The sequence below is a fragment of the Odocoileus virginianus genome, chromosome 33 (genome assembly GCF_023699985.2).
Source record: "Odocoileus virginianus isolate 20LAN1187 ecotype Illinois chromosome 33, Ovbor_1.2, whole genome shotgun sequence".
Taxonomy (NCBI): Eukaryota; Metazoa; Chordata; class Mammalia; order Artiodactyla; family Cervidae; genus Odocoileus; species Odocoileus virginianus.
In genome coordinates this window covers 28,177,387-28,202,973 of record NC_069706.1, presented here as the reverse complement: position 1 = coordinate 28,202,973, position 25,587 = coordinate 28,177,387, and the positions used below count along the sequence as shown (strand labels likewise).

The 25,587-nt window shown below is 42.1% G+C and overlaps 1 protein-coding gene across 1 annotated transcript in view; it reads left to right on the top strand.

The window, feature by feature from the left end:
- The window catches only part of GALNT17 (polypeptide N-acetylgalactosaminyltransferase 17), a 415,093-nt gene that overhangs the window by 148,446 nt on the left and 241,060 nt on the right, over nt 1-25,587 (top strand). Inside the window, exon 2 of the mRNA XM_020869732.2 lies at nt 14,657-14,840. Coding sequence (XP_020725391.2) covers nt 14,657-14,840 — 184 coding nt within the window. The remainder of the gene's footprint in view (nt 1-14,656; nt 14,841-25,587) is intronic.

The following is a 25,587-nucleotide window of genomic DNA, read 5'->3' as shown; positions in this document are numbered from 1 at the left end:
TCACTCTGGCTCTAAAGGTTCTTTTCTAAGAGGTGGAGACTAGCTGGGACTTGGAAGTGTATGTGTTTTCTTTTGAGCTCTTCTTGCCTCTTTCATCTTTACTTAGTGAAACCTGCACACCATGCTGCTGCTTCACCTGCATAAACCTGCAGCCTCCAAGCTGAGCTGGGCAGGTCTCCTACCCACCACGAGAGACAGGTGTCTGTTTCCCTATGGAATACTCACATCTACGGAGCCTGTTCTTCTCATCTGAGAGTTCTAGCAAGGGAAGAGTGCATAGTCATGTGGAACCAGGGAGGAGCGGGAGAGGTGAATTGAAGAACAGTGAAGATGGAGAAATCCATCCTGGTCAGAGGATGTCTTGAGCTCCAGGGATCGTGGTGGCATTGACAGCTCTGGAGCGCTGGGGAATTGGCCTTTTCTTTGTGTTCAGGGGCAGAATTAAGACTAAAATGTGGAATATATCACCATGAGGCTGATGTTGATTATTTAGAGAACATGAAAATGAGCCCCATGGAGGAGGCTTTTGGAGGGCTCACCAATGAGTTTGTACCTCTGGAGATTTTTAGAATGAGGCTGGACTTCATTCTGGCATCAATGTGGAGGATGTATATTGCATTAAGAAAGGACCAGAGTGGCCCTGTGTGATCCGGAGAGTTTAGGTGTTTGTGTATTTGGTCAGTTCATATTTATTGGTGGGGGAGCTATTTCGTATCTGCTTAATTCATCAGTTCTCCAAGAAGCTGGATTTTACCCTGTGCATTTCTAGTGGATGTGTTCTAAGCTAGTGTTTCTATTACTATACTTAGGCCCACCAAGATCGTGAAGAATTTTCCCTCTTACTTCCCTTCTTCTTGTTTCTGGGGTTTGAATCAGAGACGTCACAATTTTCCACCAGGAGCCACACAACCACTGTAAGAAAATCTGTTGATTTCCGGATACAGTCATGTTACTCCACGGTTCTCATTTACTGACTGGTGTACTTTCTTTCTGTGTCCTCATTCTGTTATGTATGTTTTCACACTGGAGCTGCAGAGAGAGGAGCTTGAAATCTGAGAGCTCCAAGGGGTCCAGACACTCTTTAGTCACATCCCTGTTTTACATGCATGTGCTTTGCAGCAGTGATGTGTCTCAGGCTGTCGATGACTGGGGCAGAGATGGCCCTAGGATCTACAGACCCACATCCCACTTGTGCTGACCTTTATTTTTTCTCTCTGTCAGGGTAATTGTTTTTCTGTCATGATCCCTAGAATAGAAGCAGCACATTTCTTTGCTCTCTTTGACAGCAGACTCCTTGGAAGAGTCTGGACCTCCAAGTCTGCCTGGACCTCCTGCTTTCATTTCTTCACCTCTTGTTCTCTCTTGAACCTACTTTGGGCTTTGGTTCTCTGAAACTGGTTCTGCAAAATTCACTGATTCTTCAGTATTATCCAATCCAAGGGTTGCTTCTCAGACCCCATCATTTCTAGGTGTTCTGTCTACATTCCTCTTGGTTTTCCTTTCTTGGCCCTTCTCCTTCTGGTCTGCAGGATTTAGGCTTCCTTTTCTCTCTTTTTCTGTGTTTCTGTGTTGCCTTGGTGATTCCTCAAGGACTGTGTCTTTAAATTCCCTTTAGATGCTGGTGAATCCCAATTTTATGTCTTCAAACCTGACCTCATCATATCAGATGCTTGATGTTTCCATTTGGATGTCTCATAGGCATCACAGATTGACTATATCCCACCCAGACTCTTGATTCTGGGTCACACCACTTCATACCCAAATCTTTTTCTTCCTGTTTCTCCATCTTAGTCAGTGGCACCAACATCTAACAGTCTCTGTTAATCAGGCCAGAAATGTGAACGGGAGCTATTCTTGAAGCCTTTCTTTCTCTCATGTGTCTTCAGATGAATTGAGGTTTGGCTAATCTGTGCTGAGTTTGGCTGGGCTTGGTTCTAAGCTACACACTGGATCCAGCTACCCCATGTGTCTCTTCCCTTCCTTGGACCAGTGGGCCACCCAAAGCATGTTATCAGGATGATACCAAGTTGAGGAGACCAAGCCCAACAGTGCAAGCACATTTCAAGCCTCTACTGATGTCATAGCTACTAGTGCCTTTTTGGCCTAAGCAAGTCTTATCATCAAGCTCAGAGTTAAGGGTGGGGAAGTACGCTCTGCCCAGCCAGATGGTCAGGCTTAATGTTAATGAGGTGGGATGGGTACCCCTCCCAGGGGTGTGGAGGACAGAGAGTCTATTTGTTGAACAAAAGTTCAAGGTACCACCTTGGGGATGTGCTAAGAGGAGAAAAAATTCCCCTTAGAAGTAAATGGAATCTTCTCATAGGGTCTTTTTGTGAGAAATTGGATGTGTGTGTTTTAAACTTGTGGTGCTTCTGAGTAGCATAGGTATCTTATTCTAAAGTTGAGAATAGGTATCTTATTTTAAAGTTCTGATGGTTTATGAGGAATGATGGCGGTGGTGGTGGTGATGATAGTGATGATGGTGATGGTGGGGTGTGTGCGTGTTTGTGTATGTTGAAGGATGGTGATACTGACAATTTTGGTGGGTGAAGGAAGTAGCGACATTTTCTTAGGGTGGTTCATTCTTGTTTGTCTTACGCTTCCTTATCGTTTCCTGAATTCATAACTTACTTTCTATGACATGAACACGGTGTCATGTGGATCTACACATATGATATTTTAAAATTGTATACTTTTTGCAGAATTTGGTGAAGGTTAGTGTTGCTAATGTTCACTGCCCTCTCGCTTGCCTCTTTAACTCCCTCACTAGGAATAAAATCCTAGGTGGGCTTGGGGCATGAGAAGGGAGAAGAACAGTTTCCTCTGAAAGTCATCAAACTGACAGGTGCTGAGCGAATGTGGCAGGTGGCCTGGTCTGCAGAGTCTTGTGTGCATTTGATGCCAGTAGATTTCTTAGGTTGTGGCAGAGGGCTTTCTTCAATTCAGCATGTTTCCTATGCAGCCCTGGGTCAGCTTTATTTTCCTTTTGTGTAGTTTTGTAAGCGATGTGCGGCTAAGTGACACAGTTAACCTGCGCAGCCAGGGTCTTTCATCCATCTGCTCTGAGCAGTCCTGACAATTGCCAAACTTTTATTTTGTTAGCAATACTCTTTTCACTTCCACACTCAGTCAGATGCATCAGCCAGAGCCTGGGCCAGGCCAAAGACATTTATTTATCACCTCCACACATAGGGGCTTGTTTATGCCAATGTTTGCTTGGCATCAAGAGTGGGATTCAGGACTTTTTTATTCTTTTCATCACAGTGGCATGAAATCTAAGAGTGCATTTCATTAAGGCATGCTTGGCAGCCTGATATACAGAGACCCAGGATCTGTATCCATCCCTGGCTACTTTCAGTGACCTGAAGAATATTCTTCATCCTCACTGGGCCTCCCTTCTCCTATATGCTGGCTGTGGATGGGGCTATTCTTAGGCTCAAATTAAATGATCTTTGTAGAAAGGTTCCAGGAAGTCTAAAGTTCATAATATGTGTAAGACATGTCATTTTGAATAAAACTGCAGTTTGAAAATTTATAGACAGTTTGTTCCAAAAGGACTTCAAGCAAATAACAGTGATTCATATCTCTTGGAACTGTAAAGGCTGCATGAGCAGTTTGGATAATGGGCAGAAATGTACTTCCAGGATTCTGGCTCCGGGGGTGGGGAGCACATGTCGAGAGACTTATTAGTCATCGCTTTGTCTTCTGGGACAGAATCCAGCAGTGGATGGCCATCTGTTATGGAATGAAGGTGTGTGTTCCCCCTCAGCCCTCCAGTTCATGTGTTGTGACCCTAACCCCCCAATGTGATGATGTTAGGAGGTGGAGACTTTTGGAATTAAATAGGGTTAGATGAGATCATGGTTAGATAGCATCACCAACTCAGTGAACATGAACTTGAGAAAACTATAGGAGATAGTGGAGACCAGGAAGCCTGGCGTGCTGCAGTCCATGGGGTCGCGAAGAGTCAGACACGACTTAGAAATTGCACAGTGACAATGAACAAGATGAGATCAGGGGCTGGGTCCCCTGATGAAAGTAATACCTTTATAAGAAGAGGAAAGGACACACGGTTTGCTCCTTCTCTGTCATGTGAGGACGCAACAAGAAAGTGGCTGTCTGCAGGCCCTCACCAAGGACCCAACATGCTGGCACCTTGATGTTGAACTTCCCAACCTCTGGAATTCTGATAAATGTCTGTTATTTAAACTGGTGGTCCTCAGTCTTTTTGGCACCAGGGACCAGCTTCATGGAAGACATTTTTTCCATGGCCCTAGTTTTGGGGGGATGATTTCGGGATGATTCGAGTGCATTTTATTTATCATGCACTCTATTTCTGTTGTTATTACATCAGCTCCACCTCAGATCATCAGATCACCTTAGATCACAGAGGTTTAGGACCCCTAATTTAAGCCACTTAGTCTTTAGTATTTTGTTATAGTAGCCCAAGGAGACTAAGTATCAGGGAAGTTTTGAAAACATGGTTGTATAAAGGTGGTTGAAGGAATGTATATGTTTAGTCTGGACAAAAATGAAGACAGGTCATGATAATGTCTTGAACTATTTGAAAATTACATGGAAGTGTAATTATTGCATGATAGGTATAGAAGAGAGAAGTAGGACCACTGAAAAGAAGAAGCCAAGCTACATATTTCTTAAAAAATCAATTGATTTAAACCAGAAAATAAACAAAACAAAAATAATTCACCTATTTCTTCTACCCCCTACCTTCTGCCTCTGACAACCACCAGTCAGTTCTCTGCATCAGTGAGCTTGATAAGTATGTGTGTATTTGTAGATTTCAGTCTACGACCATACTACCCTGAATACACTTGGTTCCCATCTGTAGATTTCATGTATGATAGAGATCATATGGTATTTGTCTTTCTCTGTCTGATTTATTTCGTTTAGCATAATGCCCTCAAGGTCCCTTCATGTTGTTGTAAATTGCAAGACTTCATTCTTTTTTTATGGTTGACGAATACCCCATTATGTGTATATATTGTATATAAACCACAGCTTCTTTATCCATTCTTCCATTGGTGGACACTTAGGCTGTTTCCATATCTTGGCTATTGGAAATAATGCTACAATGAACATAATAGTGCAGTTAGCTTTTCAAGGTATTGTTTTCATTTTCTTCAGATAGATACCCAGATGTGGAATTGCCAAATCACATGGTAGCTCTATTTTTAATTTTTTTGTGGAATCTCTTTACTGTTTTCTGTCGTGGCTGCACCAATTTACGTTCCCACCAGCAGTGAACATGAGTTCCTTTTTTCTACACCATTGCCAGCAGATGTTATCTCTAGTCTTTTTGATGACAGCCATTGTAACAGGTGCGAGGTGACCTCTCATGATGGTTTCGATTTGCATTTCCCTGATGACAAATGATGTAGGCCATCTTTTCATTACCGTAAGTCCCCTACATACAAACCTTCAAGTTGTGAACTTTTTCAGAGATGCGACTGTGCGTTCCGTCAGTGTCAGGTGTGAGTGAAATTGCAACTTGCCTTCCATCGCCTATTACTGACAGTCCTTCATCCCTCCCATGCCTCACCCCCCTTCCTCCACCAGTCAGTAACTCTTCATGCCTTTTCACTCAATGCCAGCCCCTATATGCCAGTTTCTGTACTACCATACTTTTCAAGGTACTGCACTATAAGATTTAAAATGTATCCTTTATTTTTTGTGTTTGCTTTTTAATGTACTACTTGTGTGAAGAGTATTATAAACCTATTACAGTACAGTACTATACAACTGATTGTGTTAGTTGGGATACCTAGGCTCACTTCGCTGGACTGACAAAACGCACTCTCAGAACAGAACTGGTTTGTGTGTAGGGGACCTACTGTATTTGTCTTAGAGAATGATTTATTCAGTTCTCTTCCGTTAGGAAGCAACTGATGTAACTGAACTCCTAAGCCTTCACTGAAGATATTAAGACTAACATAACCTTTGGACATCATGTCTGGGAAGCACTGAACATACAGGACAGAAAATGTCAAAATCAGCATAATAATGCAGATGTCAACAGATGTCAAGATCATCATACTAGTATATGAACTGGGGAATCAATAATGATTTGATATGAGTCCATGAAGCAGTGTTTACCCATTTCTGACATGTCTCCAGGAGATTTCTGTATCAACACTAGAACCTGGTAATATATTTGGCCAGCCCAGCTTATCCTGCACTTACTCATTTATTCACTCGCTTTTTGCTTATCTGTCCATTCATTCCTGTGTACAACATACATGAGGTGCATGTGCATGCCAGGCTATCTGTAAGACACAGAACTGTCTTCCTGCTCACAGGAAGCCTGTGTCCTTGTAAGTGAACAGTCGAGGACACCTGTGATAGAACAGGAGTCAGGATGTGGTTGAGACTTCTTAGCAAGGAGCAGCATCTGATTTTCTGGGCTGGGCAGTTCTCTGCAAGGGTTTTCAGGGTTGTATAGAATAACAAGAGTGACTGCCAGAGGCTCTGAGGGGCAGTGGCTGTGTAGAAGCCTCAGAAGAGGGTGGGGCAGCTCAAAGGATGTAGCAGAGAAGGAAGTGGAACATGAGGCTGGGCAGGGGATCAGCTAGTGCGTGACTTTGTATATTACATGAGACTTTTTGGAATTTTTCCCCCATAGGCAGCAGGAATGCACTAATGAATTTTAAGCAAGCAGTGGTCCGTTGTGTATGTTAGAAAGCTCACTTTGCAAGACACAGGGTTATGTGTTGACTGCAGTAACTCAAGGAAGAGATGACATGCCTTTGAATCTGGTGACAGAAGGGATGGAGGGAAGGAATAGAGACCAAAGATAAGGGAGGGACTTCCCTGGTGGTTCAGTGGTTAGATTTCTCCTTCCAGTGTCAAGTCGCGAGTTCGATCCCTGGTTGGGAGCTGGGACCCACATGCCTCGTAGCCAAAATACCAAGGCAGAGAACAGAAGCAGTGTTGTGGCAAATTCAATAAAAACTTTGAAAATGATCTACATCAAAAAGATCTTAAAGAAAGAACTCCCGGAGACAAACAAAAAATAAAGATAGGTGAGAACTAGCACCAGGGGTAATTTGAGAAATGAATTTGAAGTATTCTAGTTAGATAGATAGGTAAAGCAGACATTTATATAGTTAGCATGTATGTTTAACACTAATAGTGTATATATATTATATATATATAAAATGATTAAAGTGCTTAGTATAATACTTTGTGTCTAATGAAAATTTGTCTGTAAAACTAACAGTTGTATCCAAAAATGGTGCTTCCAATCTCTTTTGGCAGTGTTTCTAGGCAAGCTTTTCTGTTCCATTGATCTTCCTGTCATTTCTTGTTTCATTATCTCACTGTCCTTTTAAAAATTAATTATTATTGGCGTGTATTTGATTTACAATGATGTAATTAGTTTTAGGTATACAGTAAAGTGAATCAGTTATAATGTACCTATATCCACTGTTTCTTAGATTCCTTTTCCATTTAGGTAATTACACGTATTGAGTAGAGTTCCAGGTGCAATACAGTAGGTCCTTATTAGTTACCTGTTTTATACATAGTGGTATGTATGGTGACTCAGCTGGTGAAGAATTTGCCTGCAATGAGGGAGACCTGGCTTTCCCCTGGAGAAGGGAACAGTTACCCACTGCAGTATTCTGGAGTGGAGAATTCCATGAACTGTATAGTCCATGGGGTCACAAAAAGTTGGACATGACCGAGCGACTTCCACAACATGTCAGTCCCAATCTCCCGATTTATCCCTCCCCCGTCTTCCTGCTTGGTAACCATAAGTTTATTTTCTACATCTAGGACTCTATTTCTGTTTTGTAAATAAATTCATTGTACCAGCTTTTCAGATTCCACATTTGAGTGATATCATGTATTTGTCTCTCTCCATTTAACTTCACTGAGTATAATATCTGAGTTCATTCATGTCACTGCAAATGGCATTATTTCTTTTTGTGACCAAGTAACATTTCATTACACACACATGCACACGCACGCACACATATGTACACATTATCTTAGTCATTAGAGCTTTTCAATAATTAAATAATAAATTTAATAATTTAATCAGCTATAAAAAACCTGTAACCTACAGGTTTCCTGGTTCCTCTGCACACACTTATCAAGTATCCCGTCTGTCTCTGTAGTCACATTGGCTTCCTCAAGCCGCAAGTGGTCCCCTTACTCTCCCAAGAGTACGTGGAATCCCAAGAATAAATCTGGAATTATTGCTCACTACTTACGGCTTATGGCTGCAACTTCCTGATTGTCTGTATGTTTTATCAGTTTTTCAAATACTTTAGCATCATGTGGAATCTCCCTGGGACTCTGTGACCTTCAGGAGGCATTAGGGCCTCTGTCAAGACCCCCCAACACATGCTTGCCCACTGGAAGAAGGCCACGCAACATGCCAGGCTCTTTGGCTGTCTGTGTGTCTGTATGTGTGTGTGCGTGTCTGTGTGTGGTTTCCCTGACATTAGGCTGTGGCTGTCAAGATGCAGAGGAGCTTTATGAGTTGACAAGGTACCAGATTGCATTGTGTTTTCACTTCTGTCCTGGAGTTTGTGTGTCTGTTGTGAGTCCTGATGTCTGAAAGAATAATGCTGGTTATCTGTAAACTCATCAGTTTAAACTGTAACCCTGGAGAAAATGATGGCCTTAGTTATATGGAGGGAGGTGGGGAGGCAGCTGGGAGTGGATTTACAACCTGGGTTCTTTACTTTTTGCTGCCACTATGGAGCTTTTGTAGCTTGGGCCAACTGAAGATAGAAGTGAGCAGAGTGATTTACTCTTGCTGGAGGGTTATCAAGTTATCAAGGCAGGGCACCTCGGGATTTCTGGGCTCTGTGTGAGATGGATGAAGCCACTTCCTCATCCACACGAGGTATCCTACAGAAATTTAGTGTTGACTGCACTAGAAAGGAATTTCTAAAATAGAAGTGGAGGTTATTTTTATTAATGTTTGGAAAATTGGATGGCTATTTTAGATATATATATATATATATATATATATATATGTATATGTATGTATATATATATATATATATATATATAGTTTAGAGCCTTACCTCTCTGCATCTGTGTAAAATTTCCTCCTAGTCACCACATCACTTGAATTATTATTACATTATTTCTTAACTTAATATTGGATAGGGCACCCCCTTTCATTTTTCTTTTTAAACAAAATGTCCAAGTGTTATCTCCTCTGTGTTCTTCTGGATTAATTTTAGAACCTTTTGCTCTGTTTCAGAAAAAGATTCTATTTGGAATTACATTAGATCCATACATTAAAAAGAAGTAATGGTATCTTTGTAACATTCCATCTTCTAAGTAAAAATACATCTCTCTCTCTCTCTGCTGTTTATGTGTGTTTTATTTCATCCATTTAATAAAATTTCGTAATTTTCCTCCTATTGTTTAAAGTTCTAAGTGCATTGTAATATTTGTTGCTTTTACAAATAGAATTTTTTACATATTAGATTCTGGTTGATTACAGCCAGAAAACAAAAAACTGCCCTGCAAGTTCTTTTGTCACTGGCATGGCCATCTCCAAGGTCACTAGGGCCCTTTTCTCTGCCAAACCAAATGGCCTTTTCCAGGCTTGATTTCCCTGTGACATTCATCAGTGTGAACTCTCTTTTTCTTTATGAATATAAATGTACTATAATACATAGTCTTAATCCCTCTTCTCTTCTCCTAGTAGATTTTTTTTTCCCCCGTGTGTATTTAATTTTCTTTCTTGACACCACTTTATAATAGATGGCTCCAATTTCAGTTTCCAGATCTCATTTCTACTCATCCATATGCTCAACCATTTGGAGTTTTTTTTGGACCTGTTGTTGTTGTTGTTGTTCTTAGTTGTTGCATACAAGATCTTTAGTTGTTGCATTCAAACTATTAGTTGCAGCATGTGGGATCTAGTTCCCTAACCAGGAATTGAGCCCAGGCCGCCTGTATTGGAAGCACAGAATCTTGGCCACTGGACCACCAGGAAAGTCCCTCTTAAGAACTTTCTACAGGTCAGGCGCTAGGGTGACCACGTGCCTGCCCTTAAAGAGAGTATCTAGTTGTGGTATCATGGGAGAAATCTTCCTGTGGGTATGAGTAAGATGCTATATCTGTCAAGATCCCAGCCAGAAACAAGTGGCATAGCATACCCAGAAGGGCTGACTGAAAAGATTTTAGCAAAACATTTACAAAGGTTTGGGAAGAGGTAAGGGAAATCAGCAAGGCATGGCCAGGCATGGTGTATGACTCCAGGGCTAGCAACAGAAGAGGAAGCAGTTGCCATGCCAATGCCTGAAGGGTCCGGAGGAGAGCATGGTTAATAGAACACGGGACTGGCTCTAACCCTAGGCTAACCATCGGAGATGCCTGTCTGAACATGACTGTGCCGCAGAAGAATTCAGTCTCCACCAAACCACACCTGGTCAGGAGGGAGCTGGGGGACAAACACCCCAACCTCTCTCTCTTCTTGACCATCAGTCTTCTCAAGGTACCTCCTGGTGGTTAAGCCCAACCCAAAGCCAGAAGTCTAAGGGAACCCTTGATACTGTCTATATAGGTGTTATCTCCTGGGGTGTGAAGCAGAGGAAAAGGGTGGAGAGAAACATGAAGAATATTCAGTAAAGATGCTAGGGGATGGCAGACCTCAATTTGTTCTTCTTTCTTCCTCACCTTTGACTTCTAGCCAACACCGTCCCTTGGCTTTGCAGTCTTCGGCTACAGTAACTCAGGAGGCAGGGCCTAAGGGACAAGAAGGCAATGCCAAGTCCTCTCCAGTATGGTCCCAAGCAGCCACCCCGTTCTCTTCCCTTATTCCCATCTTTCTTCTTTTTGTCAGTTGCGGCTTCCATGCCTCCAAGTTCACATCCATCTGCTGTGGCTACAGTTGCTTCAGGCCAAAAAGTACAAGGCACTTTCAGAAAAGAAAGTTCCCTAGGTGCATGGGGTCATCCCAACTTGCCCTGGTGGCATCTCTTCCCAGCTAAGTAAAGACCAACCTGAGTCTCGTTGATGAACTTGAACTTGTGTTTGTTGTTGCCAACTGTTTCCGGGGCCTGCTAAGTAAGCACATTAAAATGCCAGTGAACATTTTTGCCGCTTTGTTGAACCTTTCTGGCAGATTCAATTGGGGGGAAAATGGGAGCACATGGACCACAAAATATATAATTCGTAGTTGTCACATTGCACTCTGAAGAATGATCTTTTTTGAGACTGCTACGTGGGTGCCTTTCATGATGGAAGAAATAATGCCTCAGAAAGGGAAAAGAAAATCTCACTGGGAGGTTTCATTCCGAAGTGTCGGTGGTAGGATTAGCCTGTATTCCTAGTCTTAATTCCTTAAGTAATAAGGAATTTTGTAATAAATTCCCTCCCTGGCTTCTCTGCCTGCATTGGAAAGGCTGCCTATGGGAGGGTGCTGGGCAAACACAGCTGAGATACATTGTAGCTTAGAGGTGGCATTTAATGACTGGGGAATGGAAGATACCTATTTAGACTGGACAAAAGAAATGCTGGATAGCCAAGGAGAGAAAAAGGAGTTCACAGATTAAATAAGTAAAAGAATCTGATGCTTTCCATGAAAGCTACTGAGCTATGTTGGAGGTCAATCCTGTCCCACTTGGGCAGCCTCCCTCCTTGACCCTTGGGTTCCATGCTGGCCAGAAATCCACAGAGGACTATGGTTGTGGCTTTCAAGAAAAGGCTGCAAATACTGGGGAGGGAAAGGGAAACCCAGGATGAGTGAGTGAAAGTACACAAAACAAGAAGAAAAACCCACAGAGTGTAGTCTCTTTTTCATCTTTTAAAATTATGTCATATTCCATACATCATATATAGGGCTTCCCAGGTGAATTTAGTGGCAAAGAACCTGTCTGCCAGTGCTGCAGACAGAAGTGGATTTGATCCCTGGGTTGGGAAGATCCCGTGGAGGAGGGTATGGCAACCCACTCCAGTATTGTTGCCTGGAGAATTCCATGGACAGAGGAACCTGGTGGGGTACAGTCCATGGGGTCACAAAGAGTTGGACATGACTAAGAGGCTAACACATCAAGGCTCATATAAGGGTTCTGACCACATTTAAGGTAGGCTTGGCTGAGCTATGATGTTCAGTAGGTTAGATGTTTTAAATCATTTTCGACTTAACGATGTTTTCAATTTATGGTGGATTTATCGGGATATAACTCTTTTGTAAGCTGAGGAAGGTCTGTACTTCATTCATTTTTATTGCTAAATATTATCACATTGTCTGAATATACCACATTTTGTTTTATTCATTTGTCAGGTGATAGACACTTAGCTAGTGTGAATAATGCTTCTCTGAACATTTGTGTACAAGTTCTTGTGTTTTCTTTCCATTTTTCTTGGGTATATACCTAAAAATGGAATTGCTGGGTCATATGGTACAGTATACTTAGCATTTTGAAGAACTTCCAAACTGTTTTACAAAGTAAGTGCACCATTTCACATTCCCACTAGCAATGTCCTTTCATGAGTGATGTAAAAATCCAACACAGGTGTCTGTTCTTGACATTTGAAGAGTTTTTGTAGATTTTGGAGCACAGCAAAGGTGATGTTATTGGAATGGTTGGTGTACAATGATGTGGAATGAGAGGTTAAAGACCAAGAAGCAGAAAGTGTTGGAGTAACCCAGTTCTCAGTTGTTGGTTCCTCTGTTTGGATGGTGACAGGTAGAAAAGATGTCAGGGTTCCTGAGGAACACAGTGGACAGTGGAAAAGATTCTTAGAAAAATGATGTTCATTTGAGATCAACCCCGAGGTGCCTGCTTAAGCTTTGCTTTTTGATTTTGTATCACAGAAAATAAATTTCTAGTTTCAGAGGTGTGAGAAAGAGACTACAAGTCTTTCCATTTTGGGGTAGAGAACCACCATGTGACCAGAGCAGACTTACTGGTCTTTAACTTGCTTGGGAATGCTTTCCTGGGAGATCAGCGTCCTCCTCGGCTCCGTGGGCTGCCCATCATGAAAGCTGAGGCTGCTCTTGACACCCCTGGTCCATGGTCTACCAGTGGTAGCAGTAGGACTTTTGTGGACCGTGTGTGTGTGTGTGTGTGTGTGTGTGTGTGTGTGTGTGTGTGCGTGCGTGCACGTGCATGTGAGCACACCTGAGGGTGGACAGAGTAGCTTGAACATTTGAAACAGTGAAAAAGAATAAGAGCCCTTCACAACAAAAGTTTTCAAGCCAAGAAATAAAACCTCCTGTAAACTGTAGGATTTAAAAATTACCCATCAAGCTGTTTATCGTATAAATGGAACAATAGGTATAAAGCTGCCACCATCCCCGGAACCCGCAATTGCTCAGTGAAGCTTGTTACAGAGGCCTCCTACTCTACTTGGCTCGGTTATCACCCTTATGGGCTTTTCTTCTCTGTGATTTATTCTCAAACACTTTTGTATTTCCTTTTGCCATTTAGATGAGATTTAAATAAAACCATTAGGTATAGAACAGTGTCAGACGGTTACACACTTTAAACTCATGATAAAATCAATCTGTATATTATTCTCTGTTCAAATGAAGCAAAAACACCTGCTGTCTGGCAGTTCCTTATTACTGGCTGTTCTTATTCTACATTGTTACCGGGCATCTCCTGGAATATCCCGCCTTGTGGTAATTGCTCATGAAGACAGGAAATTGGGCAAGGATGACAGGGCCTGTTCTGCCCATTTTTGGTCCACATGTGCCCTGCTTTTGGCAGTCTCTCCCCTTTATAGACACCATCCTGATACCTGATCCACCCTAGTTCCCAAAAAGAGGGAGAAGTTCTTCCTGAGTGTGATCAGCCTTAACCCCACACCTCGTAATTATTTTATTGTTGTTATTCAGTTGCTCAGTCATGTCAGACTCTTTGTGACCCCATGAACTATAACACACCAGGCTTCCCTCTCCTTCACTGTCTCCTGAAGTTAGCTCACATTCACGTCCACTGAGTCAGTGATGCCATCCAACCTTCTCATCCTCTGTCGTCCCCTTCTCCTCCTGCCTTCAGTCTTTCCCAGCATCAGGGTCTTTTCCAGTGAGTGAGCTCTTCACATCAGGTGGCCAAAGTATTGGAGCTTCAGCATCAGTCCTTCCAATGAGTATTCAGGCTTGATTTCCTTTAGGATTGACTGGTTTGATCTCCTTGCTGTCCAAGAGTCTTCTCCACCAACACAGTTGGGAAGTGTTGATGCTTTGGTGCTTAGCCTTCTTTATGGTCCAGCTCTCACATCTGTGCGTGACTACTGGAAAAACCATAGCTTTGACTATACGGACCTTTGTCATTGCTTTGACGTCCCTCTTCATCTAATTTTTAATTGTTTTTTCTAGTCTTTATTCAATTTTTACAGTATTGGTTCCACTTTTTGGTGTTCTTTTTTTTTTTTTGCCCCAAGGCACATGGGATCTTAGGTCCATGATCAGGGATCAAACCCTCGCCCCCTGCAATGGAAGGTGAAGTCTTGACCCGTGGCCACCAGGGAAGTCCCCTTCCTCTCAGTTTAAATGTGCTCGGGGCATATTCCCAGTATTGATAAGTTGAGAGCATAATCTTTTCTGTGACAGGTAATGTTAGAATTTCCACTGAAGCTGTGTCTTAGCCTGAGTAACATATCCTGGTATGGTGGTTTTCAACTAATTCTTTTGTTCCCCTCCCTCTCTTTCTAGGTTTATCCAAATCCCTTGGGCTCATTGAAGGTTATGGTGGACGGGGTAAAGGGGGCCTTCCTGCCACCCTCTCCCCTGCTGAAGAAGAGAAGGCCAGGGGGCCCCATGAGAAGTATGGCTACAATTCCTACCTCAGTGAAAAAATTTCACTGGATCGTTCCATTCCGGATTATCGCCCCACCAAGTAAGTTCTCATTCAGCTGCTCAGAGGAGTTGGCTTTGTAGTGTAAATGCGTGTCTATGACCTTATCTCCTGCTGTTTTGTAACTAGTGGAGAAGCTTTTATCTCACGAGTCCCCTCCGTAATCAATAAATGAGGCTTCCCAGCTGGCTCAGTGGTGATGAATCTGCCTGCCAACGCGGGAGATGTAGGCACCTCCCTGGGTTGGGAAGATCCCTTGGAGAAAGAAATGGCAACCCTGTCCAGTATCTTACCCGGGAATCTTATGGACAGAGGAGCCTGGCAGGCTAAATTCATGGAGTCACAAAGAGTCGGCCACGACTAAGCACATATACACACAAACAAAATCAGTAAATAGTGCTCTTGATTATGAAAATAAAGTAGGTAAATTTTTAAAATTGTAATACAAGTAGTACAGAAACATAATCCAAAGAATTTTTAAGTAAAAATAAAACAAAAACTACCATGACCTCATGACCTAGAGGCAGTGACTGGTAAAATCTTAGCATCTTGTCCTTGAGTCTGTTTTTCTATGCAAATTATGAACCTTTATTTCTTTTATCCTTTTTTCACGCAACATTATTTCACAAGCATTTTCTGGTGTTATTAGTTATGATCATTGTTTCTATTGTTATACATCTAGTTCTAATTTTCTCTATTATAAATAACACTGATGACTATTTCCCCTCTCCAATCTTTATGTATGTTGATTTGATATTTATTTTCATTTTTAAAAATTTTATTTTATTTATTTGGTTTTGGCTGCGCTGAGTCTCCATTACTGCTCTCGGACCTTGTCTGGTTGCAGCCAACCGGGCCTGCTCTTCTTTGCGGTACCCAGACTTCTCATTCTGGTGGCTTCTCTTGTTGTGGAGCAAGGGCTCTAGGCACATGGGCTTCAGCAGTTGTGACACACGGGTTAGTTGCTCTACAACACATGGGATTTTCCCGGATCAGGGATGGAACCTGTGTTACCTGCATTGGCAGACGGACTCTTATCCACTGCGCCATTAGGGAAGTCCAGACATTTGCTTTCTTAATCCACACTTCTAATGGTATAATCCTGCGATCACATTGTGGCAATACTTTTGGAGGCTCTAGATACACAGAGAGATGTTTTCCTCCAGAAACTTTATAGCAGTTTCTGCTACTGTTAGAATTTTACCTGACCCTTCCCAAACTAGCATTTCAATAATGCTTTTCCTAGCTGGTAGGTGGGAAAGTACATCCTATGATTGTTTCAACAAGTAATTTTTGTGTGAGATTCTTACCTTTGAAACAGTCTGTTTGCATCTTGGTTGGTTTATGAGAGGTCTTTATTCTGTGCCCTCAGATTTTTCTCCTTGGGAAAGAGAGAAGAGAGATTTGTGGGAAAATCAAGATGCTGGGGGAAATAATCCTATTTTCTAGTCAGTAGTCCTCCTTAGCTTCTCAAACAGATGCTTCATCTTCTGTTAGATTTGTGGTATCTCTCTTTTTTCATTTAGAGTGTGCCCTTACTTAGACTAGATTATTTCTTTTTCAAATGGATTTTGTACAAATCAGTTAAGTATCCTGGTTACTGAGAAAAATAGATTCAAGATAAAGAAAATTATCTTAAATGGATTTAAAATTGCAGCATTAGCTGAGAAACCTGTTAAATCTCTCTCTCTGCCTAATAAGCATATCTTCATTTCGAATCACTAGGAAAACATGCATCACCCCTGTTGCAAGCTATTTTGCATTCCTGGACTTTTGCTTTGAAAAACATCTGGCTGTTTTTATTTCCTGGTGCTCTCTGATTAGCCTTTCTTATTTGGACTTTGGCAAATAAACACAGCCGTATTTTTTGTACTCCTTTGAGAATGAAGATGCTTCTAACATGGGGCTTAGGGGAAATGGGTCAGTTGAGCAGTATCAGTGAGCACCTATTATGTGCCAGATGGTTTTCCCCACACTGGAGACAGAGCTTTGGATAAGATGGTCCTTGCCTGCTTACTATCTTGTCTAGGGAAGGAGACAGCTATACAAGTAGATCAGTCCAGCACACTGTGATCTATGTAGGTATGTCAGGCCAGAGATATACACAGTATGTACAGGGAAGACCTAGGAGACCCTAATCTTGGAGGTCTGTGAAGGACTGGAAAATTAAAGAGAGGAGACAAATAAAGACAAGAAAGTAGGGGAACATCAAGAGCAGAGTTGGGGGTGCAGATAAAAACCTGGCTCACCCAGGGAGGAATGTAGAGCTCTGTAGTGTTCTTTAGTGTAGCATGGTGGCCTGAATATACCACTTAGATCTGTCCCTCCAGAAAGTTTACTAACATGATAGTAAAAGACTAGAGTGAATGGCAGCCTATAAGGGACAAAAACAGGTTAGGCTCTCATGGCAGGGAAGAAACACCCACAAAGATTTGGAAGATGGAAAGAGGATGAATGAATGGTAACTGACCGCGCAAACTGAATGAGGCTGAGACCCATCCTTCTAGTATGATGGAAAGTAGCGGAGAGGGCAGAAGAGTGTAGCCTGGTCACACCTCAGAAACCAGAGACTCGGGAACTGGAGGTTCTGGGTCCTTCTGATGACCGAAGGGAGATTTGAATAGAAGGATTACAGCTATGTCCCCAGATCCTTTCCTCAGCTTTACACAGCCAGAGACTGCCCTTTGCTATCTGGTGGAGTATGGGAGGTGTATTCTCTGGAGAAGATGGACTCTGGGCTTTAGTTCATAAGATGACAGAGGATGCAGGTCAAGAAGCTACAGTTAGAACCGGACATGGAACAACAGACTGGTTCCAAATTGGGAAGGGAATATTTCAAGGCTGTATATTGTCACCCTGCTTATTTAACTTATATGCAGAGTACATCATTTGAAATGCTGGGCTGGATGAAGCACAAGCTAGAATCAAGATTGCCGGGAGAAATATCAATAATTTCAGATATGCAGATGACACCATCCTTATGGCAGAAAGCAAAGAGGAACAAAAGAGCCTCTTGTTGAAAGTGAAAGAGGAGAGTGACAGAGTTGCCTTAAAACTCAATATTCAAAAAACTAAGATCATGGCATCCAGTCCCATCACTTCATGGCAAATAGATGGGGAAACAGTGGAAACAGTGAGAGACTTTATTTTGGGGGGGCTCCAAAATCACTGCAGATGGTGACTGCAGCCTTGAAATTAAAAGACACTTGCTCCTTGGAAGAAAAGCTATGACCAACTTAGACAGCATATTAAAAAACAGAGACATTACTTTGCCAACAAAGGTCCATCTAGTCAAAGCTATTGTTTTTCCAGTAGTCATGTGTGGATGTGAAAGTTGGACTATAAAGAAAGCTGAGTGCAGAAGAATTGATGCTTTTGAACTGTGGTGTTGGAGAAGACTTTTGAGAGTCCCTTGGACTGCAAGGAGATCCAACCAGTCCATCCTAAAGGAAATCAGTCCTGAATATTCATTGGAAGGACTGATGCTGAAGCTGAAGCTCCAGTACTTTGGCCATCTGATGCAAAGAGCCGACTCATTGGAAAAGACCCTGATGCTCGGAAAGAGTGAGGGCAGGAGAAGGGGACGACAGAGGATGAGGTAGTTGGATGGCATCACCAACTCAAGGACATGAGTTTGAGCAAGTTCTGGGAGTTGGTGATGGACAGGGAGGCCTGGTGTGCTGCAGGCCATGGGGTCGCAAAGAGTCAGACAGAACTGAGCGACTGAACTGAACTGATGACAGACGATAGGGCTGTATACTACGTGAGGACACCCTTGGCTTCATTACCTGTGCAGGTGTTCACACTCCTGTAGTCAAGAGTTGGAAGAAGCCACTCTAAGAAGTCATCCAACCTAAGAAAAAGGCCTGTAGATCCAATAGTTCCCTTCTATCCCTGAAATATCTGAGTTCTGCTCATTAAACATTAGTAAGGCTCCATCCATCTACCTAAACCTGTCTTACTCTAAAATCAGAAAGGAGAACCAGGATCTGTAGACATTTCAGGAGAATATTGTATAAGACCCTGATGACAACAACTGCGATAGAAAAGGCATTTGGAGGAGAGAGACTAATAACAAACTTTAAAACTATAATTAATGTCTTAGTTCATGAAATGTTTTATTTTATTCGCAAAATAAAGATCAAGTGCTATGTTCAAGTAATAATCAGAGAAAAATAGAGATCTTGGAAGTTAAAAGTAAGATAGAAATAAATAGTTCAACGAAAGGTTAGGTAAATAAATTATTGTGGTGATATAAATTATTGTGGTGATCCCATCACAAATTATACAAATATCGAATCAATACACCTGAAACTGATACAATGTTAGCCATGACTTACTTGTGTCATAACTGGAGTTTGTACCTTTTGACTCTCTTCATCCATCACTACCCACGTCCCATCTCACCTCTGGCAACTATGATCTGTTCTTTTGTTTTTAAAGAGCCTGCATACAAGTGAGATCTTATAGCATTTCTGTGTCTGACCCGCTTCACTTAGCATAATGCCCTTAAAGTCTATTCATATCATTGCTATTGAGATTTCATTCTTTTTATGGCTGAATAATATGTATATTTATGTATCACATCTTCTTTATCTGTTCATCCATCAATGGACACTTTGTTTCCATATTGTGGCTTTTGTAAATAATGCTGCAGTGAATGTAGGGAGGGCAAATATATTTTTTGAATTAGTGGGTTTTTTTAATGTGTAAATACCCAGAAATGGAATTGCTAGATCATATGGTAGTTCTATTTTTAATTTTTTGAGGAAATTCCACACTGCTTTCTATAGGGACTATACCTATTTACATATCTAGCAACAGTGCACAAGGGTTCCCTTTTCTCCACATCCTCACCAACACTTGTTATTTCTAGTTCTTTTTTTGTTGTTATTAATTGCCACTCTGTAATACCAGGTGTGATATCTCATTGTAGTATAAGAAAATTAAATCTTCATGGTCAGAAACAGAAAATCAGTTGAAAATGTCTAAAATTTAAACATCAGGAAACAGTAGCATAACGATTGCTATTTAGAAACATTGAAATTACAGAAATGGAATAAGACTGTATACATCTTGTTTTAATAAAGTAAAAGGTTGGTCCAGTGGCTAAGACTGCCTTCCAATGCAGGGGTCCTGGTTTCTATCCCTGGTAGGGGAGCTAGGATCCCACATGCCTCATGGACAAAAAAAGCAAAACATAAAAAGAAACAATATTGTGACAAATTCATTAAAGACTTTAAAAATGCTCCACATAAAAAAAAAAAAATCTTAATTTTTTTTTTATAAATAAAAATTTAATGAAGTAATAAATGTAAATCTATACCAAAATATTAAGGGCAGGATTAGGAACGGTGAAAGTAAGATAAAAGAAAGAGGAGAACTGCATTGAGGAACATGACCACCTCTGCCTTTTTAGAATCTGGGGAGGTATATGGAGGATGAATTGGAAGGTGAAGTTAAAGAGGAACTTGAGAGCTTGCCCACATGCCATACATGGCGACCAGAGGTAGCATTATAAATTCTGGGCTCCACAGCCAAGGACACCGAATTAACCTTGGTTAATTGCAAATTAATCCTTGCCATCAAATGGTGGCAAATGCCTTGGCTGTAGAAGCTGCTCCTCTGATATTTGAGCCCAGGGCATATAAGGGGAGACAGCTATCTGGAGCCAGAGTAGTCCCCTTCCTCCCCCTGCAGCCTGGAGAAATTGTACCCCCACGGGCAAGACCTTTGTTGTGACACGCCCCAAAAGCTCTCTGAGGTTTAGAGAATTTAAATGAGCTAATTTCATTGCATTTTTATACAGAACCTCAAGTTGCTTTAATTCTTATTGTTTTATTATTCTAGTACTCTCGACAGAATTGTTTCTCTCATAAATATGAATGAACTGTGGGGTAATTGTGGGATTAACCATTTGTGTGTCATATTTCCTGCAAATGGATTCCAAAATGTGTTATTTTAATTCCATGATTTTTTTCTTCCCCTGGACAGATATTTTAAATCTGTATGAACCCCCAACTGCCAATCTTTCCATTTTCATTTCTTCACTGCTTTAAAGGAAAGAAAGATCTCATCTCTCGGAACACGGATAAATATTCTGCTTTGTTTTCTGTTCCTTTTCCATGTGCTCCTCCATCCATCTAGAGTTTATTTTCGATTATGGTATGAGGTATGTATCTTTTGTTTCAAATGTCTGTCCTTTATTTTTTCAAAGCAGCTTTTTCAAAATGATTTTGGAAATAACTCTTTCTCTTATTTGGAGCTGTTCAATGGAATACATTTTGTACTTTTTTATACACAAGTGGGCTTATTTTCTAGGCTCTGTGCTATTTCTTTGGTCTTTTTTGTTGCTGTTGTTCATTTTCTTTTGTTTGTTTTTTTAAAAAAATCATTGAAAGTGATGTTTGACCGAAGTCCCCAGTCTGCCGGTGTTGAAGGCATCATGAAGAAGGAGGCACACCTTGGCCCTTGGGAAGTCAAAGTGGGTGGGGCAGTCAGGTGGTGTTTTGCAGTCCTTTGAGTTGTTTTCAGAGGACCTGAGACCCTAAGGAAAGGTAAGGAAATGCACGTTTCCGGGAGAGTCAGAGTGCGGTGAAGAGGTGACCTTGATCTCAATGGTGGGCAGGGGTTCTCCCTCTCTAGAGAAGACAGAACATTGGAGAGCGTGAGCAGCACATGCAGGAGAACTGGGGAGGTTCTTGATTTGGGGGCTGAGGAAACAGCACAGAAGCTTTGGGTTGAGTGATAGAATCTCCAGAGTGAATCATGGAAGAGGCTGGAGAGGAAGGAGGAAGCAGATTGTGGAGCATGTTATGTGCCAACCCCGCCTTGGGTAGGGACTTTCATCCTTGTCATTGGATGCCAATGAAGGACTTGGGGCAAGATGGTATCATTGTGATGTATATGCTCAGTCATGTCCAACTCTTTACGACCCCATAGACTGTAGCCCACCAGGCTCCTCTGTTCATAGGATTTTCCAGGCAAGAATACTGGAGTGGGTTGCCATTTTCTCCTCCAGGGGATCTTCTTGACCCAGGGATTGAAGCAGCATCTCCTGTGTCTCCTGCATTGCAGGCAGATTCTTTACCACTGGATCCATTGGGAAAGCCCATTGTTATGAGTTTTTTCCTTTACAAATAACATTTAACTGTGGCAAGAATGTGAGAAAGGTTAGAGGAGTTGGAAGCTGGGAGCAGGATGGCTAAATAAAATCTCTTCTTTTCCCACTCAACACCTGATGAGTGCCAACTCTTTGCTATGCATTGCCTGACAGAAGAGAAAGACTTGGATAATATGGTGAGTGTTTTATAAGGGTCCCATTCCTTTCATAGAAGTGATTTTTCTGTAACAAACAGGGGACTAAGACGGGTTAGAGTGGAAGTTCCAGAAAAACTCTAAGAATCAGCAAGATGAGTCAGTTAATTGGATAGAGGGAAAGAGGGTGCAATCAGAAGTTTCTAGCTTGGGAGACAGTGAAAGTGATTTCATTAAGTGAGAGAGAGAATCCTGCAGAGAGTTTCATGTTTTGCAGGGAGGCAGTAGAGGGGAGAACAATGCTGCTTGTCCAGGGGTCCCCATAGTTATGGCTTTCTTGAGGGAACCATGAGACGAATATGTCCAGCTTGGCTTTATTCATTATTTGACTATGTGTGTGCAAGCAAGGAGATGATGTTTGCAGACATCAGAAGCCAGGCAAGGCTTTATTAACCCCCACTCCATTCCCTTGCCAGCATATCTCATTCTATATCATACCATGACATATTAATTATCCACTTGCCCACTTATCTCATAATATGGGGGAGGGGCACACAAACCTGTCTGAGCTTATTAAAGCCACAGCCAAGATCCCTGCCTACATTTTATGGCTTGCTTCCTTCTCCCAGACCATGCAGGTAATTTACGGGCAGTTTCTACTGCTGTTATCTTCAATTTCTCCTTTGGCCTCCTGCTTATAAATCCCCGATGTCGAGTTTCTTTGGAATTCATTTTGCTGTACTCACAGAGTCTCCTCTTTCCTTCATTGTCACCATTCGAAGCTGTTATAGGCCACCAGTGTCTATTTTGGACATAGCATGAGATGTCTGTGGACTATCTTCAAGTCATGTCTGTCGGACAACTGTGTGTTTGGGTCTGAGGATCAGGAAGGGTGCTCTGGCCCAACCACGGAGATTTTGAATCATCCAAGTCCAGTGGGTATTTTAGGCTGAGTTTGTGTGTGTATGCGAGTTATGGTGTGATCATTTAGTGGAATGCATCTACTCATTGTTCAAGACCCAACTCGAGTTGTCCATTTCCTGTGAAAAGGACACATTTAATAATTACAGCTGTGACTGGGCTTTTTTTCCCTGAATTATTCCTCTGAGGATACATATCCTACATCTCATATGCTGGTCTTCAGATAGACTGAGAGCACCTTTAAAAGCTCAAGAGTCTTATGTTAAACTTTCTCTTTCATAAACGCGGGCACAGAGGGTAGTCGTCCAATAAATCCTTGTTGGTTGAAATAATAAGTAGTTGCCTGCTTAGGAGTGTCTTTGAATCACTAACCACAATAATTATTCCCTTTTATTGACCGCCTTTTATGTTTTTGTCACTGTGCTGCATGTTTTATTGATCTCGTTTGAATTTAACCACTCGCCGAAGTAGCTGTGACCATGTCTGTTTTATAAATGAGGGAAGGGACCCTGGAGCGGTGAACCAGCCTGCCTGAGGTCACACAGCCTGACCGTGATGGAGCCTGGGTTCGAACCCTGCTGAGTGGGTGTCTTCAGGACCTGTGCACATCTCCCCACACAGAGCTGCCTCTGCCTACCGATCCGTATCTGTGTGATGGAACTTTCTACTCCATGCTGGTATCACTAGAAGGAAAAAAACTCCGGGTCTTAGAGATGGGACTATTCCTTCAGGGAAGTGCGTGTGTGTGCATACATGTGTTTAGTTGTGTGTGTTCACCTCCCACATTTTCTTTGCTTGTGTCCTGTTTACCACTTCCAACTCTACCAAAATTCCACTACCAAAGGGGCTGTATCTTGAATTTGATTAACTACTGCCCGTTAAGACCTCCTGGTGCTGTACTGTACTTAAGACGGTTTGTGACCCCATGGACTGGGGCCCACCCAGGCTCCTCTGTCCATGGGGATTCTCCAGGCAAGAATACTAGAGTGGGTAACCTATCCCTTCTCCTGGGGATCTTCCCAGCCCAGGAATTAAACTGGGGTCTACTGCTTTACAGGAAAATTCTTTACCAGCTGAGCTACCAGGGAAGCCCAAAACCTCCTGGTATATACTGTAATATAGTTGAAATCCTCTTTAAGGGATATGGTATTTTGAGGGGGATAAAATTCAGGAAAAATAATTATTGTAATGTTATTAGGTTCAGAAAGTGTCTCACCAGAGAGTTAATTTCACCTACAGGCATAACCAGGACAAACTTCTTTGGCTAGGTCTGGTTCTTACCTAGTTTGGGGGGTGGGAGAGTGATGAGAAATCTGAATGGGATGGGGGCGGGTGCTTTCAGTACTCAAGGGTAGTAATTCCTGAAATATTTGTTAGTGAATGTTTGTCCCATTTTCATGAGTTCCCCAGGTCTGAAGAGTGTGTCTGAGTCACTTAAAACATTTAATGAGAGTTTTTCATGGAGGTCAAGAGCACAGATTTGGAAACATGACTGAGTCTAATCCCTGCTTTGTGTTTTAAAAGCTCTGTGACCTTGGGCAAGTTATTTAACCTTTCTGTGCCTCAGTTTCCTCATATGTGCAATGCTGATATTGACTTCATAAAATTGTTGTGAAGAGTAAATCGATCATTACATATGACCTGCAGAGACTAATATACCAGGCATTACTTTGGGACCTTCTCATGAATTAATGATATCTGATCAATAAGTGTTAGTTGTGATTATTTTTTAAAAGCTCCTTTACCTTACATATCCCTTTTCCTTAAAATACCATGAAGATTTAATGACAGAATCTTTAGGAAAGTGGGCTTCCCTTGTGGCTCAGCTGGTAGAGAATCCTTCTTCAATCCAGGAGACTCTGGGTTCGATCCCTGGGTTGGGAAGATCCCCTGGAGAAGAGAAACCTAGAGAATTCCATGAACTACCGTCCATGGAGTGGCAAAGAGTCAGACATGACTGGGTGACTTTCTCTTTCACTTTCACTTTCTTTCGGAAAGTATCTACCCAAACGAAATGTGGGTACATCTGTGTCCCTTGCTCCAATATGGAAAACATGAGTCTACAGTAATGGCCATTCCCTTGTCCCCACGTCAGCACGGAATTCCAGGGCACCTGGCCTGAGACAGGCGCCAGGCTGTGGTGAGCAGCTGGGAAGGAATGTTTGCTTCCTAAGGCTCTTCCAGGGCCAGTTAGGAGGCTTAGCTTTGAGATTCACCGTGGCTCCCATATTGAGGAAGGCCAATTAAGTTAACCTTAAACATGCATTCCAGTATACATTGCTGCTGCTGCTGCTAAGTCGCTTCAGTCGTGGCTGACTCTGTGCGACCCCATAGATGGCAGCCCACCAGGCTCCCCCGTCCCTGGGATTTTCCAGTCGAGAACACTGGAGTGGGTTGCCATTTCCTTCTCCAATGCATGAAAGTGAAAAGTGAAAGTGAAGTCGTTCAGGCGTGTCCGACTCTTCGAGACCCCATGGACTGCAGCCTACCAGGCTCCTCCATCCATGGGATTTTCCAGGCAAGAGTACTGGAGTGGGGTGCCATTGCCTTCTCTGCCAGTATACATTAGGGGCTGACAAATACTGTTGATTCCCCTTATACAAAGCACTTA